The 19,570-nt window shown below is 38.9% G+C and overlaps 1 protein-coding gene across 1 annotated transcript; it reads left to right on the top strand.

Moving 5' to 3' along the window:
• Window positions 1–1,746: 1,746 nt before the first annotated feature.
• Window positions 1,747–14,405, top strand: LOC308284211 (interferon-induced very large GTPase 1-like; the record flags this gene model as incomplete). The annotated part of the gene is made up of 6 exons (XM_080724759.1): window positions 1,747–1,858; window positions 2,084–2,239; window positions 5,869–5,906; window positions 8,225–8,354; window positions 8,521–8,555; window positions 9,630–14,405. The coding sequence occupies 6 exons, from the start codon at window positions 1,747–1,749 to the stop codon at window positions 14,403–14,405; spliced, it is 5,247 nt and encodes a 1,748-aa protein (XP_080580885.1).
• Between the last annotated feature and the right edge of the window lie 5,165 nt (window positions 14,406–19,570).

The raw sequence follows: 19,570 nt of genomic DNA, 5'->3' as shown, positions 1-19,570 counted from the left end.
TCAGCTCTCTTTGTGATGGCACCCGATACACACGTTATCATTCCAAAATTGTCATACCTTAGAAATCGGCCAATAGCCAGCTACTGGACTACCAGGAGTCTCCAGTAGACCCTTATCACCCTCTCTTTTGGGTGACACAATGTTAACGTATGTTTGTAGTCACATGATCCTTCCAAAATGGCGGACATCATTATTTTGTACTTTTAAGGACATATTTCAACATTTTTGTTGAGAATGAGAGCTTTCCAGCTGTCATGTCCAATTATTTCTACAATAAAGATCTAACAAAAAATGTATACAACACAGCTTAATATATATATATATATATATATATATATATATATATATATATATATATATATATATATATATATATATATATATACACACACACACACACACACACACACACACACACACACACACACATATATATATATATATATATATATATATATATATATATATATATATATATATATATATACATATATATATACACATATATATATATATATATATATATATATATATATACATATATACATATATACATATACACATATATATTAATGTAACTTTTTTGGACTTGTCAGAGTCTGTTGGCATCTCCCTCCATGTTTACCTCTATCATGGTAGGTTGGTGGATAAGGCTGGTGAACTTAAAGATTTCTGATTCTTGCCAAATGTAGATGCTTAGGGCAGAGGTTCGATTCCCGGAAGGGGAAAGTAAATAGAATTTAATTATTTGACACATTTGCTTTATTTGCTTAAAGGGGCCACACCATACTTTCAAAAATATATATTTCATATAAATATTGGTTTTATACAGGTTTTACCCTAAACAACCACTCGGATAATGAAATGTCATGTTCTGTCTGTCTCTAATTCCAAGCCGTTTCAGATGCAATACCAAAATGCCCTTTGTTTAGGGATGGGACGATTTAAAAATGTCATATCATGATTATTGTGACCAAATTTAGTATAAAACCAATATTTATATAAAATATATATTTTGAAAGCATGGTGTGGCCCCTTTAAGTAAAAAAAGTAATTGTGGAAACTCTGTGGTCAAATAATTAAATTCTATTCACTTTCCTCTTCCGGGAATCGAACCGCCGCCCTAAGCATCTACATTTGGCAAGAATCAGAAATCTTGAGGTCCACCGTCTTTAACCATCACACTATCATGCCCAGATTCAATGGAGAGGAATGTGCCACCAGACACTGACAAGTTCAAAAAAGTTACATTAAAAAATATATAAATAATAATAATAAAAAGATGTGTTGTATAAACTTGTTTGATAGATAGATCGATAGATCGATAGATCGATAGATAGATTCCTTTATTGATCCTGTGGGGGAATTAAAGTCACCCAGAGGCTGCATTTGAATCATTGGATCATAGAACCCAAATCAAATTCTTGGTTATAAAACATTTTTGTTAGATCTTTATTGTAGAAATAATTGGACATGACTGGAAAGCTCTCATTCTCAACAAAAAACGTTGTAATATGTCCTTAAAAGTACAAATCATCATAACAAAATAATGATGTCTGCCATTTTGGAAGGATCATGTGACCGCAAACATATGTTAACATTGCGTCACCCAAAAGAGAGGGTGATAAGGGTCTACTGGAGACTCCCGGTAGTCCAGTAGCTGGCTACTGGCCGATTTCTAAGGTATGACAATTTTTATAATGGGCCCATTCCATTGAATGATAACGTGATGAGGAGGAGAGTAACATGAAAGAGTGCCAGGAATTGGCCAATCGTGTGAAAAAGCTTGAGGAACTTTTGCCCGACACCAAAGGAAATGATGCTGGTCAGATCTCTGCCAAGATGATGAGTGCCCTCGGTGATATCCAGAGCATACTGGAAGAAGCTGCAACCTTTGTCACAAAATACAAGTCTTATAGTGATAAACAGTATTGGGTAACGCACGTTAGTAATATAACGCATATTACTAATATATTACCGAAATGCGGTAATGACTAATATAACGCTTTACTGAAAAAAAATCGGTAATATATTATTATAATGATAACTTCATTACTGCGTTACTTTCCGCGTTACCAACCAGGGTCCCGTCGTCCCGTTTTAAGCCAATATGGTACGGATTTTATCGTGGGACCCAGGTTTACCTCCTGTGCCTTCAGCCTTCCTATCAAGTTCTGTGGCTGCGCGCTGCTGCTGCCCCGCACAGAACGGCACATATACGCAGGGACGTGCAGAGAATGTTAGAGAGGCAGGGTGCTGACATGTTAGAGAGGCAGGGGATGAGGCAGGGCTCAAGCCCCCTTTGATGTCTATGTGTGTACATGCCTGAGCCAGGCACTGTCGGGTGGATTGGAGTGCTTGGAAACCATTGCGCACAGCGAGTCAGCGCGCCCAGGTGTTTAGAATGATTATTAGCCTAGTAAGCTACTAAATTCCACAACATTTCAACAACTGAAGGGAAAACACACGCTAAACTGTATGCATTACTGAGAACTATCAAATACCTGGTTTATCTCGACTCCCACCCATGAACTGTAGCGCTGTGTTGGTGGATGTTTTCTCCGACGCACAGGCTGTCAGATAAAACATGCCCAAAACAAGAGCTATCACTCCCACAAAGTAACGTCAGAAACACAGAACACCCCAACAGCACGCAGCAGTGTCACACAAAGCATCCCCTCTGATAAATCCGATCATTTTCGTTGTGTATAGCAACTGGGTGTCAATGTATAGGGATACTGGACATCTGGGCAGCTTGATGTAAAATGTGCTCTTTTGTCCAAAATATTAAGAATTAGTACATTTTCTACTAGATGGAATTTGTTTAATCTTTTAAGTCAGATAAATAAACACACTACATTTAATAACTGAAACAATTGGCCTATATAGTAAGTATTACTGTACACTACAGTAGGCCTATAGGCTGCAATATAATTACATAATTTATTGATAGGCCATTTGTAAAAAAAAATGTAATTGTTCAATTTAAAAATGTTGGTAAAAGTAATGTTAATGTAATGAGTAATATATTACATATTACTCTAGTGCAGACAGTAATATGTAACGAAAAATATTACTTTAAAATGAAGGTAATAAGTAATCAGTATATATTACCAAAAAAAGTAACGCTGCTGATAAAAAGCGTATGTTTAAGTTACTAAAATACAAAAATAAGTTCAACAAAAGTCTCAACGAATTAACCCTTCGGCTGAGTCTGGCTCTACAGATACAAACCAATGATAGGCTTGCAGGTATTTGAATCTTTTGAAGAACAGCTGAAGAACCATTATTAGTTTGTCTGTTGGATAACCTCAACCAATATTGAATGCCTGAGAGTTTATATGTGAAATAAAGAAATCTACACTTCTTTCAACAGCAATGGCAGAAAAGCAAAGAGATGGAGGCTCAGAGCAGGTAAAGTGATTCAACATTATCCTCCAGACAGCTGTCAGGTGATCGCAGCCGCGCACACACACGTACACATGCGCGTGCAGCCGTGCACCAGAGGTCACGCTAGGATTTTAAACTGCAGGTCCCAATATCGGGAATAATTCAAATTTACCAGATATCTGATAAAAATAACGGATATATTTATTTTAATGCATGATGAAAAGCCGCCAATAGCATCAGTTAAAGTATTAGGCCTGTATATTCGGGACTGAAAACAAATTGAATGTAAAGGAGTAGTAGGCTATACAACAAACGCACAGCTTCACCTTGCATATGGGAATTCATTATATTGGACTACAATCGCACAGGCTGTGTCCGTGGCTGTACGTGTAGGTTTCACAACAAGGTGTTGCTCTTAAATCATGTTTCGTGCCAACACATGTCTTCAGAATAATGAGAAATAGTCTAAAAGTCGGTCTGCGCAAATGTTTCATAAGGTTGATAGATTCATCTGGCCAGCAACAAATCAAATATAGGCTACTCACTGGTATGGTCGTATGGTGAGTGATGACATGATATAGTCTGTCGGGATCGAGTGTGTCCTTGCATCTGTTAAATGTGGGAAAGGTCTAACGCGATACATGCACAATTGCACATGCACACGCGCCCGTGCGCGCGCGCACACACACACACACACACACACACACACACACACACACACACACACACACACACACACACAAACACACCATGACTATCACGTGCACATGATGTCTATAGGCTGTATAAAATGAATATATACTGCCTGTGCATTCCAGATAGGGCAGTGGGAGTGGTTTACTGGTGCCCCTAATTTTTCCCATAGAGATTTACACATTTATTTGATTTACATATTTATATAAATTAATTTAAGCCTAGAATCAAGCCATTCAAGATCGTGAATCATGAACACAAAACCTTTGATTCTGTGAAAAGAAAAACATGAAAACCACAAAACAAAAGGTATTATTTTGATACTGGACAAAAGATATGAATATTTTTGTAAATCTCTATGGGAAAAATGTATGGCCGATTTGTTGTGGCACCAGTAAACCACTATCGCTGCTATGCCCTTGGCTAAAGGACAGGAAAAATGAATGAAAACAACACTAAAACTATGCAATAACCCTGTCTGTCTCTGATCTGATCGCTTCAAAACAGCTCAGCATCTCAACCAGACTCAACTTTGTTGTTATTGCTGAAATAACTTGACTCTTTTCAACAGACCGCCCTTGGCAGCTCGACTTCAACTAAAACAGATGATGAAAAACGTGAGTATTTTCTGTCAATGTTTGGGGTAACCAGCAAGTAGGCTGTTGGCTTTCTTTCTTTTGGTGTTCATCCTTAACCCTTCTTGTGCCTATCCCGAACAAGTTCGGCTTTATTTCAATCCAATCCAATATTTTTTTTGCTATTTTACTTACCCTGAGCTGCTTGTACCAACGTGGGTGGTCCTGGCTCGTCCAGCGCTTTCCAACGAGAGACGCTAGATGGTCCGACGATTTATTCCATTGAAAATGGTTTAAAATAAAGTTTAGAGCCCCCCAAAAAAAACTCAATCTATACTGTCGGTGGTGCGACGTATTCCGGGGTGCCTATCCCGATCTAGTCCGGGATATTTAATAAAATGAATTAATTAATCGGAGGCCTCAACGAAGCCCCGGTCTAAATTTCCATCCATGGCCGGGCCGAGACTCGGCCATCCACGTCCCGTAATCGGGCAACGCCGCCGCATCGAGCCGCCGAATCCAATACAAAGTCACATCTTTAGAAAGCATTTTCTCTGAATTGTGTTCCCAGACAAAAGACAAAGTTTTTTTGCGACTAAAATAGCTTCAGATCAGGCTTCTAAAAAATAAAGACGCTAATGGCTAAGTGTTAGCTAACTTCCTCCTCTCGTCATACATAATAGTGGCTGTAGTGAAATCACAAGACACTACGGGCAGTGTCGACGGAAGCTACAGCGAAGGCCTATACAGATATGTCTGGCACTCTAGCGGCACCTTGAGGCCCGGGGCACTCAAGCAGTTAAACTCTGGTGGGAAAACTCCCTTCCTCCTCTCCTCCTCTCCTCCTCTCCTGCTCCTTTCCTCTTCTTCTCCTCCTCTCCTCCTCCTCTTGTCGGACAGACTTCAGGCAGACATTTGGTTGTTTAATAGCTGATGTAGTGGAGTAGAAGTAAAAGTATTGTAAATTGTAAATACTCAAGTAAAACCCCAAGATTGTACTTAAGTACAGTACTTAAGTACATGTAATTCGTTACTTTACACCACTGCATCTGAATATACTGAGTGCCTAATAAAACAACCTGTAATATACAAACCATTTATAATGAGTCAAATTATTTCAGTTATAAACATCTTAATACTAAAAAAAGCTGCATTAACATGATTACTGTAAATGTTTAACCTGTATATTGTTGTAATTACTGTACTGCAGGTTCCATAGTTGAAGATAGCAACAAGAACACGGATGAGGTAAGATAACCATATATGGTGTCACAAGATTATTATATATTTTGTCATATCTGATTCAATCATATCTGTATGAATAACTTGTCCCCAATCCCCATACATGTTTGATCATTAATTAAGAGTTCAAATTTAAGCTACATTATCTTCAATTAACCAGTTTTGTAGGAGGTGGTGGTAGGCGGTATACAGAGGTATACAGAGTTTGTTAGACTCATACATCCACACAGCATAGTGTTATCAGCGCATCATAGCTGGGGGACACCGCCCCCTGGGGGAAAGAATAACTTGCTAAATTGCTAAATAAATTATGTTTTAATTCATTGCAATGTCTTACATTGATTCCTTGGTTGCCAATGCACAAAAAATGATGGTTTAAAAAACTGCAGCATCGGGATTAATTAAATATTAGTATAAGGACTAGTCGGATCATCTAGATAATACTGTAGCTATATGATTTAATCACCTGGTAAGAGACACACTATTACATTTTCTATTGATATGAATATGATCAATTAAACTTAACACGATATCAAAAAACAAGTCATTAATTCAACAAACATGTTTAACCCATTTAGGCCTAACCTATAGAATAGGGCTAAATCAGAAATTAGCCTACAAAACCAATATGTTGCTACATACTGTACATGTACTGTAAGCCCCTCCCAAACAGCAAAATGTGTTCCCGGCCTGAATGGGTTAAGGAACACGTTTTAGTGAATTCCGAGGCAACAGGAGACAGGAGGACGTCATATTTGCAAGTGTATTATCAATTTATCATGCAGGGATTTACACACAGCGCAGGCAAACCCTATATAGCCTAACCCTGTAGGCTAAATTCTACATGATATTATAGCGCACAGCACTTCGCCAAAGGATAGGCGTTCTTTCCTCTGTAAACTACTATTGTCAAGGGTGTCATGTTCTAAAACATTATTGATGACTTAATGGCTGTTTTTTTTGTTGTTGTTGTTGTTGTTAAGGTACATTTAATTGATCATATATTGTAATAGTGTCTCCATCAGGCGATTGAACACTGTGCATATGTAAACATGTTTTTGTAACAGAGAGAGAGGGAGTAGAGTAGATGGAGAGAAACAGATCTCCGATCTCTGTGCTTGACTGCTTGTGTAACTTGATGCAATAAAGATACAAGGATAATCTGACTCTGATTATGAACTACTACACTAGAACCCCAGTTTCTATTTTCTTCGTGTATGCCAGGGGGGACAATAAGGCAACAATCTACACACTTAAACTTATTGCGTTGCAAGCTTGTAGATTTTTGGCACTCATAGATTGGCAAAAGAGATTTGTTGTAGACTGAATAAGCGGTCAAAGTAAAAAGCAAAGTTGGTATGGGTCCTGATTTATTCCAGAGGTTTTGAGGAGGCAGGGTTAGAGGAGTAGCCGAGTAGGCTATACGAGGTAGTGAGGTTTTTCAATTGTTCAGGATGTCTGGAGAGAATTACATTATGGACGATTGGACGATTTTTAGTGGCACCAGTAAACCATGCTCGCTGCTACGCCCTATAGAACAGGAAAAATTACTGAAAACGACATTAAAACTATGCAGTAACCCTGTCTGTCTCTGATCTGATCGCTTCAAAACAGCTCAGCATCTCAACCAGACTCAACTTTGTTTGATGAAATAACTTGACTCGCCTCCTCCTCTGCTCCTCCCTTCCTCTTCTCCTCCTCTCCTCCTCCTCTCCTCCCCTCCTCCTCCTCCCCTCCTCCTCCTCTCCTCCTCCTCTTATCAGACAGACTTCAGACAGACAGACATTTGGTTGTTTAATAGTTATATGTGAAATAAAGAAACCTACACCTCTTTCAACAGCTGCAGTGTCAGCAAAGTCAAGAGATGGACACTCAGAGCAGGTAAAATGCTTCAATCTTTATCCTCCAAACAGCTTTTGGATGATCACATACACATCATGACTATATTGGGCATGTAATAATAATATTGATATAATAAAGGCCCCACTCCTTGGGGTATATTTTGTCACAGTACATTTGCACATGCGTGCAATTTCCATCGAATGGACCTACAGCATTTGCACAAGTAATTGTATACAGATTAATCATTTACTGTAAGCATCTCAACACTGCTTCATTTTACTATTTATTATTTTGTTTTTATTATATTATTCATTTTATTTTGTTTGTTTGTTAATGTTAGCTAATGTTTTCCTGAAAGTCAGTGAAATATAGACAAAATAACATTAAGGCTGTTTGCACCTTGACTGATTGTATTTTTAACTAACTTTTTTTGCAATTTAGCTTGAGTACAAAGGTTTAAAGACAATGTCCTGTTTTCTTAGAGTGACCTCAAAGCTGTAGATGCTGGACAATCAGGGATGACAGATAATGTTGGAGAAGACGTCAACACAGCACCTGAACACAAGTCTTCAGATCCCAGCAGCACAGCTGTTCCTGCTCCAAGTGAGACAGGTAAACACCTGCATTCAATAATTCACTACTTGGATGTTACTGAGCATACAGTGTTAATTTACTGAACTTGTAAAAATGTGTAAAAACAAAACATACCGGTATCCGCTTATGTTTAAATCAAGCTACATTGAGGAACTTACTGCATATGTGTAATGTGTATCCATAGGTTCCATTGAAGACAGCATTGAGAACAAGGATAAGGTAAGAACATTTGTATTTGGATATTTAAAGTTATACCATGTAACCTTTTTTATAAAACAAATCTTAAAATTGTCCTAACTGTTAAATCGCTAAAGTTTTAGAACACCCACTCCGTTATTTTCAGCTTCTAAAGCCTTCTCTTTATATGTTTTCTATGATCCTGACCGGGGTCCGGTTTTCGCAGAAAAATAGCGTCATCTGCATCATCTGTATACGTTGGCCAATCACATCGCGAATCATACACACATGATACACTACCGGCCAATCACAGCTTATCTGCCATGGTCTTCAGGAAGTAGCCTCGCTCAGCTACAGTGTTTACCATGGTGAAGGATTCTTAACCTCTTAATCCCCAAATCCTGGCCAGAAATTTACGTTCTACCATGCGTTCTACCCCTCCACGGATTTGTATCGGTCGCGGTGGTTTGCGGCGCCGCTCCAGTGGTCCGCGGCGGTGGTCCACGACGACTCCGGGCGAAAAACGGCCGAAAAAAGCAATAGCGCTACTGACCACTAGTTTAGCAACTTACACAGTATAGCTTTAAGCTAAAGAAAACATTTCACTATTTAAGCTCAAAACAGAAGATACAGACTAGAATGTTATTACAATAGGCATTCCAATATTAATTAAATAATATACTTTAACAGCATAATATGATGAAGAAATGTTCACATTTCAAACACATATTAGTACTGAGGTCCATAACATATTCAAGTTAAGACTTTAACTCCCCTACACTTCAAGGACAAAATATTGTTCTTTTGACTCGACTAGGCACCACAATATACAAAAATCGATTATGAATTAATCACTTCCATCACAGCTCCATTTAAAAATAATAATGATTATATGCATGCTACAGGCTCACAAATTGATGCTAAGTGTTGTGTTGTGAGCTTGTAAATCATCTATCTTCAATATGGTTTGAAAATATATGATTTCTTTACCTAAATTTCACAAAGTTTATATATTAAAAATATAATTTACTTTTCCATTTGCACTTTTGAATACCTATGTGTTTTTCATAACCTATTCATATTAACCAACTTTCTTATACCTGTTTGCATGTACAGATCAGCCCAGAGGAGCGACGTAAAAAAGAAGTGGATGAACTGCTCTCCAGACTTAACCTCAAAGACAAAAAGTTAACAACTGCTGACATTCTGAAAATTGGCCCTTCAATAGGGAGCAACGATATGATAACTGAAAGTGACATAGCTTATACATTCCTTAAGAAGCTGTTGATGCTAGACCATAAAGCCAGGTACATCCCAGTAACAGTAAACAGTGCAGAAAAAGATACTCTTGATTTCAAAAAGGTTGACACAGAAGAAAGTGTGCTAGACTTTTTTTGTGACGCCGATGTAGACACTGATGATAGCACGAAGAAACGCTGTGTCCATCCAATGGATGTTCAGATGGCTGTGTTTCACTGCTCAGATAGCTTTCTCAGGCAGAACATGATTACCAAACTATCAAAGTGTCAGTATGCCTTACCTTTGCTTGTACCTGATCCACTTACTATGGATATTGAGTGTCCTTTGTGGACATTTAGGCAAATACGAAAATCCTGGAAGGTAACTGATAAGTCAGGTGCCATCACAAGTAAGAATATGCCTATTTGTCAAGCTGAGACACCTATGGTGTCATTTTTCCGCCTTGGTTCAGTGTCATCATCATCTAAATCTCAGCTGATGAATACCTTAATCAATGACCGTCACAGCACATTCTTTCATAGGAATTGTCCAGGTGCCACCAAATCTCACTGCTTGGTTGATGGTATGGCAGAGATTGCCTGGTACTGTCCTGCTGGAAAAGAGAGTGATGAATTTGCTGACTGTGTTGCTTTCTGTAATCTTCATGGAGATGCTCTAACACATGAAACACAGCGTAAAATATTGACTGATAAAGCTTCTGTCAATGTTGTCCTTTTACCTACTCTGGAAAGAGACACCAAATACATGAAATTATTGTCAGACCTTCTTAAGGATCAAAAACCTCTCATTTGTCTCGTTGCTGATAAGGATGCTGTTGCAAAACAGAAAAAAACAGGAAAGTATATAATTGGTCTGAAAGATAGAAATCAGTCAGATGTGGCCAAAGAATTAAAAGGAATCATTAGAAACATTTTGTCAACATCAGAAAAAACCTTCCAACTTGAAAGCATGGGAAATGTTTCTGGATTCAAAACAGATGAAGAAGACCCTGAATGCCAAGAAGGTAAAACTGCTGCTCTGAAAATCATGGATTTGCTCAAAGGAAATGAGCTTTCAGAGATCAAGGACACATTTCTTCCATGCCAAGGCAAAACCTTGTGGCATGAGTGGTGTAAAGTAAATAAAGATCTGTACCACCTCAGAGGAAACATTGAGAAGGACAGATGTGAAAAACAAAAGAAGAAGGGGCTAATACGACAGAAACAACGTGATAAACCCACCAGTGAGCTGGTAGAGGGATTTATTGGAAACCTGAAGAATCTGAAAGAAAAGGAAAAACTCTACTTCTTAAAATGGATTGTATTCTTTCTGGATACCGCCTTCACAGATAAACTTTCTGAAATCAACCAGGCATATGATGTAAAATGGTCTGAGATCATCGCTTTGAAAAAGAAGACACACGACAAGGAGAAGAAAAAGCAGAACAAACCAGATCAGCTTGAGGGAATGCAAAAGGAGTTGGAGAAAATTTCAGATAAACTACAGTCAGCAACTGTTGGAGTTGAGCACGTCTTGAGAGAAATAGGACAACTCTATGAAGCCAATGCATCTGTCAATAGTAGAGGAGAATGGCCTCAATACCCTAAGCTGGCTGCAGAGCTTATGATAACAGGACACCCAATGGAGCTGATGGATGGAGATGCAGCTCATGTGCCTTTAACATGGATCACTAGTGTTCTAGATGAGGTCATCAAGTTACTCGGAGACAAGAGAGTTTTTGTTTTGTCAGTTTTAGGCATCCAGAGCAGTGGAAAATCTACAATGCTGAATGCGATGTTTGGATTGCAGTTTGCAGTGAGTGCTGGCAGGTGCACTAGAGGGGCCTTCATGCAGCTAGTGAAAGTTTCAGAGAACCAGAAAGACCTAAAGTTTGACTATGTCCTGGTTGTGGACACTGAAGGACTGCGTGCTCCTGAGCTGGCAGGACAGGACACTCATCACCACGACAATGAATTGGCAACATTTGTCATTGGCCTGGCAAACATGACTTTGATCAACATAATGGGAGAGAATCCATCTGAGATGCAAGATGTTCTTCATATTGCTGTTCAGGCCTTCATGAGGATGAAGAAGGTGAAACTTTCTCCAAGTTGTGTGTTTGTCCATCAAAATGTTGCAGATATTGAAGCTGGTGAAAAGAACAAGGTGGGAAAGAGACGCCTACAAAAAGATCTTGATGAGATGACCAAGCTAGCTGCCAAAGAAGAAGCGTTTGGTGCAGAGTTCTTCAGTGATGTCATTGCATTTGATGTAGAACATGATGTGAAATACTTTACCCAACTGTGGGAAGGCAGTCCACCCATGGCCCCTCCAAACCCAGGTTATAGTGAGAACATCCAAGAACTGAAGGCATGCATCATCTCTAAAGCATCAAAGTCTAATGGAATGACACTTTCACAATTCAAAAGCAGCATTAAAGACCTTTGGAATGCCCTGCTGAATGAAAATTTTGTTTTCAGTTTCAAAAACACACAGGAAATTGTACTGTACAGAAAGCTTGAAGAAGAGTATGCAACATGGACCTGGTCTTTGAGGGAAAACATGTTGACAACAGAACACCACCTTCACAACAGAATTGAAAATGGAGAACTTAAAAGAATTGTGCACAATGATCTTGTCAAAGAAATTAACAAGACCCGTGAAGTAGTGGAACAAAACATGAAAAAGTACTTTGATGATGACAGAGTTAAAGATATGCTGGTTCAGTGGAGGGGACGATTTGAAACCAAAATGAAAGAGTTTTACGATGAACTGATGGAAGGATCCAAACGAAAGCTAGAGGAAATTATTGAGCAAAGGAATGCTCGAAAAAGACTGGATGATAAGAAGACAGAATACGAGAATAATCTTCTGCAGAAGAGCAAAGAGCTTGCACGCGAGTTAAAAGACAAGGCAATGGATGAGAAGGAACTTGAGAGGGAGTTCAATGATGTCTGGAAAGGTTGGGTTAATGACGTAACTGACCGTACTATAAAGGAGATCAACATTCAAGAGGATGTGAATTCTATCCTTGGAAATGAATTACACATTCCCTGGGTTCTTATAGAAAGCCGCAAAACCATTGGTGTTTACAAAACAATATCAAATATTGGTAATTATTCTGGATATGTAACCATAAGAAAGCACCAAGGTGACTTTCAGCAATCTCAAGCCAGTAAGAGGGAAACAGAAGGAAAGCTACCTAACAGAAAGTGGAATGCAATCTTTGGCTTTCTTTGGCAAAGTTCAAGTCAACAAAAACCCAAAGATGTTTCCCATGGTCTTCCTCGTGACGATGTTAAACTGATACAAACCTTCATTGATGATGTTAAGAAACAATCCATTTGCTTAATTAACAAAAAACCTGTTAGCACAAGAGGCTACAATATCAGTTACTTGCATGAAGTAGCAGACAAGGTCAAGAACAACCTGAAAGCATTTGGATCGCAGAACTCATTTGCCCTTAACGTGGAGTTCCAAGTTGACCTTTTACTTCACATATTTGATATCGCAAGGGAAATCCTTTCAAAGTCTCATGAGGAATTCAAGAAGAACAATGATGCACGTATTTATTTGGAAAACAAAAAGGAACAATACTATAATGTATTCAAAAGCTCTTGTAAAGGTAACACCTCTGCCGCTGTGCTTAGTGAACTGCTTTGCAGTGAAATGAAGGAGTCTGCAAGTCAGGCTGTTCATGACAAGACTGCCATTCACGTGGCTGGAGAGATGAGAAGTAGTCACCCTCCTTTCAGTGGGAATCGGGTTAACTTGGAGAAACATGTTTTACTATCACTGGCAGAAGAAGAGGACTTTGACAGTTACGTGAACTATATCAGACATCCAAGAGAACAAGTGGAACAATTTATTAAAAAAGCTGTTGAAGAATACATCTCCACCAATAAGGCCAAAGTACTATGTATCATGAAGAAGAATGTGGATGACATAGCCAGGCTTCTGAGTCAAGCAGTGTATGATGCAACAGAAAAAGTGAATACAAAGAGAGGAGACACCAACATGTGGTTGAAGGAGTTTTCCAGTCCATTAAATGATGTCCTACACGTTGCCACCAACTGCTATGATCATTTCAATGACATAACCAACTTTGACTTTCTTAAAGAAGAGATTGAGAAACACCTGAATTCCATGAAGAAGGATTTGAACAAGCTCTCGATCAATGTGGTGGATGTCAAAGTGACACCAGATCAAATTCTCAATGAACAATTGTGCAACTGTTGCTGGGTACAGTGTCCTTTCTGTTCTGCCATTTGTACCAACACCATTAAGGATCACAGTCCAGAAGATCACAGTGCCACTTTTCATCGCCCAAAAGCAATTTATGGAAACTACTATATAAATTCTGTGGAATTTGTCATTGATTTCTGCACAACACTGGTTGCAAGTGATAGACATTTCTTCCCAAATTATCCAAGTTTGGAGACCCTTCCATTCAAAGATTATCGAAAAAGATATCCTGACTGGAGAATTACCCCTGATGAATCGAAACTGACATACTGGAAATGGTTTGTATGTCACTTTCAAAAGAAACTGGAGGATCATTACGGCATGAAATTTGAGGGGAATGGAGAAATTCCTGTAGCATGGAAAGGGCATACAAAAGAGGAGGCTATCAAAAGCTTGGAGAACATGTAGTCTGTGAATGGCTCACAAACAACCATAACATGCTATACCAAATAGCAAACCTAATTGGCTCCATTCATTTTATTATTATTTTTTGCTTCGTGGTTTAGTTCAACAAAATAACATAATTATAGCAATCTGATAAGAGCCCTCATTTCCAAAGTTTAGACACAAACCGATGTGTTAATTAAGAAGAAAACCTGTTAACACAGAAAGCTACCACATTGGTCACATGCATGATGTAGCAAAACATGTGGAAAAACTAGTGAAATATTTTGAATCCCTCATCGCTCTCAAGAAGGAGTTTAATGCCTGTACAATTGCAAAGGCAGGTTTTCAAAATGCTCACAATGAATTCCAGAAATGCAATGATGCACGTGCATATTTGGAAAACCAGAAGGGACAGGGACTACTATAAAGCATTCAAAAGCTTTTGTGAAGGTTACTCCTCTGCCGCTGTGCTTGGTGCAAGCACTTTGTAGCAAACTAAATGAGCCTGTCTTTGACAAGACTGCCCTTGACTTGGCTGGAGAGATGAAATGTAGTCACCCGCCCTTCAGTGGGAATAGGGTGAACTTGGAGAAGTAAGCAATTTACCCCGAGTGAGAGGACATTATGCTCTGATAATGTCCTGTGTGAGGGGGTGATCGGACGAGGCGAAGCCGAGTCCGATAACACCCTCACACAGGACATTATCAGAGCATAATGTCCGACCCCGAGTGGTAAATAGCTTTTCTACCACTTTTTTCCGTATACATGAAAGAAAACACATAGTTGTAACTTGCAAGGATATTAAGTTACAATCATTATTGCCTATAAAACTTCCGCGACGACAGCAAATAGTTCCACAAACAACATCTTCTACTCACCACCAGATGACGCCAACTCCATGCAGAGAAAGATGTCTAGCATACAGCTAAGCTAACGTCAGTTAGAAGGACCGTTCCGGCCGTAAATAGAGGCTGTTCGCTTCCAGAAAGGCATAGGTTCAGAGAAAAGGGGCTTTAAAGTTGGCGGATTGCATTGGATCCAAATAAATCGGCGACGTCGTACGCACGTTAGTAAACATAGGACCGCTACGACCGTCATATGTTGGTTGGGGGAAAGGTGTTCCGACTACCTCCTGAAGTCCCCGGATGTACACTGAGGCGCATTGATCTCGTCCTCACACAACTGCGGCGGTTGTTCTGCCATAACCTCCGGAATTTAGCCAATCAGAATCCAGTATTTGAACATGTGACTAGGAAAAAGTGGTAGAAACATGTTTTACAATCACTGGCAGAAGAAGAGGACTTTAACAGTTACGTGACCTATATCAGACACCCAAACAAGTATAGCTATTTATTTAAAAAAAATCTGTTGAGACATATCCACCAATCAGAACAAGGTACTCGGTATCATGAAGAAAACTATGGAGGATATTGACCATCTTCTGAATCAAGCAGTGCATGACGCAACAGAACAACTCAAAATACAGAGTTGAGACACCAGCATGTGGTTGAGGCAGTTCTCTGATCAGTTAAAAGATGACCTACATCTTGTCACCAACTGCTATGATCATTTTAATGACATAGACAATTTTGACTTTCTTAACTCTTATACTGCTTTGGACGTTCCTGTGCGCCCCAATTCTCAAGAGACCTCCGCGCCAATACGGCGCTCGTTCGCGTTCGTTCGTTCGTTCGTTTACCTTGTTGAAGCTGATGAGGGGTCGCGCCGCCGTGTACTGTAAACACATTTTCCGCGGTGATGGTGTAAAAAATCCATTATACGGTAACATCAACGGAGACCAATTCACTTCCTTGTTGATTTCCTCTGGCTGTAAGGCTCTGTGGCCAGTGACTGGTCTGAATGTACGGCAACACATAACAGGCAAATTCACATTCATTCTCGCATGACGCCGCCCTCTGCTGCCTGGCAGACCAAAGTGCACTATTGCACAATCAAAATAAATAAATAATAATAAATAAATAAATGTCTGTCTATCTACTATAACGTCGCAAAGGTAAGCCGCTTTTTGATGGCACCAGACCCAATAAATAAATAAATAATCTGGCAGTAGGAGGGTTAAAGAGGAGATTGAGAAACAACTCCAAGTCCATGAAGGCAGATTTGATCAGCCTCTTAACCAACCAGGAGGATGTCCGGTTGAAGACTGACACAATTCTTATTGACCATCTGTGCAACTCTTGCTGGGTACAGTGTCCTTTCTGTAGCGGCCGAGCTTCTAGTCCCAAAACAATTAAGATTAAATTAATAATAAGAGCGTAATTTATTTTCTTTTTTATAATCATAGGGCACAAGGATATGTAAGGAACAAAACAACCTCATTTTGGTTGTAAACAAGATGATGAAGCAACAGATTTCCATTTTTATTCTTTTCATTTACGGAAACAAGTGAAACAATGCACTGACACTGTAGAATAAATCGATTCTATCCAGTGCAGGAATTTCATGAAGGCCATGGCCACCGTTGCCCCTCAGTTTGGCCTAAGTTGTGCCCCTCAAGAAAATGGCATGACCTGAGGCCACAGTGCCCTTAATGCCCCAGCTGACTGAACCACTTTCTACTCTCTCTCTGTCTTGTCAACATGTAGACAGTAGACACCGGTGTCTCTTTCTTGTCATGTAGAAATTATCCAGTGTTCTTTTGTTGAGATTCTGAAATCTTAACTTCCCAGAGTCCCCATCTTTATACCAATCTTGTGACTTTGACTTTGATTGGTGCAAGGCTGATCATAGATCAGATTGTAAATACCATAATGTATATATTTCACTGCAGATTAGCTTATTATCTCTAACCCTTAAATTCAACAAATTCATGGACTAAATTGGACTAAAGTCTTCATTTTCTTTTTTCTTTTTTTTTTCTTTTCTTTTTGATAGCCTTCCTGCCCTGGTATTTGGCTTTTGTGCCCTCAAAAATGGACAGCACCAAAGGCCAAGTGCCCTTGCCCCTAAAATGACAAAATTCCAGGCCTGATTCTATCTATCTACAATCATATCTACAGTATATAACATTTGTCATTTTCTGTTTAGTTAGCTTTGTGTCATATTTCCTGATCAAAGACATTGAACTGAAAAATGTGTAACATCTACATGTGAGAAGATTTTATATCAAAATTGAGAATCTAGTTGACATACAGTACATATTGTGGATGAAAGACATTGTAACAATTGAACACATTTATAACTTTATCAGCATTTGATGTAATTTACAAGGAATAATCTTCAAATAAACATTGTGTGTTCAGTTATGAATGGATTATTCATTAGTATGTCTGTCTGTCTGTCTGTCTGTCTGTCTGTCTGTCTGTCTGTCTGTCTGCCTGCCTGCCTGCCTGCCTGCCTGCCTGCCTGCCTGTCTGCCTGTCTGCCTGTCTGTCTGTCTGTCTGTCTGTCTGTCTGTCTGTATGTAATGTTTTGAATGTTTATTTCATTAACACCCAGTAGAGTCTACCGTATAGATGTTCTAGTTATATTGTATTAACATACTCTATCTTATAGATGTACTGTACTGTCTAGTTACATTGTAATAACATACTCTAGCAAGACTAGCATACAGATTTACAAGTTATATTGTGTTAACTTGCTCTACCACACAGGTGGATCTATCGTTTTAGCATACTCTAACACAGGGGTTTTCAAAGTGCGTGACGGGGCACCCTGGGGTGCCGTGACGGCAGTCCAGGGGTGCCGCGAGATAATTTGATAATATTTGGAATTTATTTGGACACTTATAAGTACACACAATATTTAGTATCATTTTAAACTTGAAGTACAACGTTATTTTCAGTCAGTTCTACTTTTAACCAAAATGGCTATTATCTCAACGTTTTCCTCGCAAAACAAAATCACTGTCCTTGTGAAACCTTGTGTCTCCAAGTTTCAAATGTGTGTCATTTGGTAAAGCAAGGCTTTGCTTCATCATACAAGACTGTTGCACAAAAGTGAAAACAGCCGATCTACGAGCAGATCTACGCGATGCGAGGTGTTGTGTGCTTGTAGATCTGCTGTTTTCACTAGTTTAGTACATTTTATAGATGATAACTGTTTTGGACATACAAGGTTTCCACCCGACAACGACAATATGCTATAAATATAAGGTGCTGGGAGTGAAGATTATAGTGTAGGGGTGCCTCGGATTAAACAATATTCATGGGGTGCCCTGAGACAAAAAAGTTTGGGAACCCCTGCTCTAACACACGCTGCTATACTAGTTATATTCTATTAACATGCTTTAGTACTCAGATGCACTAGTTAGATTGTATTAACATACTCATACCTTACAGAATGATTCAAATAAAGTTGTATTCATACAAATGTTTGCAGCTTTAATGGTCAGTTGACAATACTGAACCTTTTACATTCTAGTGCATCTTTAGTAGTACAGTAGAACGCATATTTGACAAGCTGTATTATAGAATCATTATAAAGGGTATGGAAAACGTTTAAATGATCATTACTGTTAAAATTACACAGTAATGAGGCTTTTCAGTAATATAACATATTGTTGTTGCCGTTTGTTTTGTATTTATCAATTTAAAAATGATTTGAACTGGTTTACAACTGTGAGGCGTTGTGTGCTTGTAGATCGGCTGTTTTCACGACTTTTGTGCGACGGCCTTGTATGATGAAGCAGGGCTTTGCTAAAAAAAATCTACAAATTTGAAACAAGGTTTCTGCCCGACAGTGACAATATAGTAACATCTATAGTTGTGTTTAAGTCTGATGTAACTGATGATGCCATGACATATGGTTATTCCTCTGCAACAGTAAGCTCTTCTTTAACAATGTGTACTTAGTTACAGGGGTCTGTACTTGGCCCCCTTTTTTTCTCCTCTCTACACCAAACCTCTTTTCCAAAAACAGTGGACCTACAGTATATGCTCAGAAAGCTTCGTGTTGTGACAGGGACAATAAGGTTCATGTGTCCATTCATCTTCATTTTAATGAAGCAGAAAGACAAAAGTAACTTGTCACTTCTATGACCATATATGGAGATCCCTGATGTCATCAATATTAAGCCCATATCTTGGAATGTCCATTTATGGACATAATTATTGTGTCACTCTCATGTTGTCTATGACGTCAGACATCATGTCAGTCATCTCCACATTTGGTAATTAGTTATTTTTATTTAATTTTTTTCATTTTCCCATTCAAGTCAATGGAGA

Source organism: Nannobrachium achirus (assembly GCF_963921795.1).
Source record: "Nannobrachium achirus genome assembly, chromosome: 4".
Classification (NCBI taxonomy): domain Eukaryota; kingdom Metazoa; phylum Chordata; class Actinopteri; order Myctophiformes; family Myctophidae; genus Nannobrachium; species Nannobrachium achirus.
The sequence above is the reverse complement of the archived record's forward strand: the minus strand, read 5'-3'. Positions and strand labels throughout refer to the sequence as shown.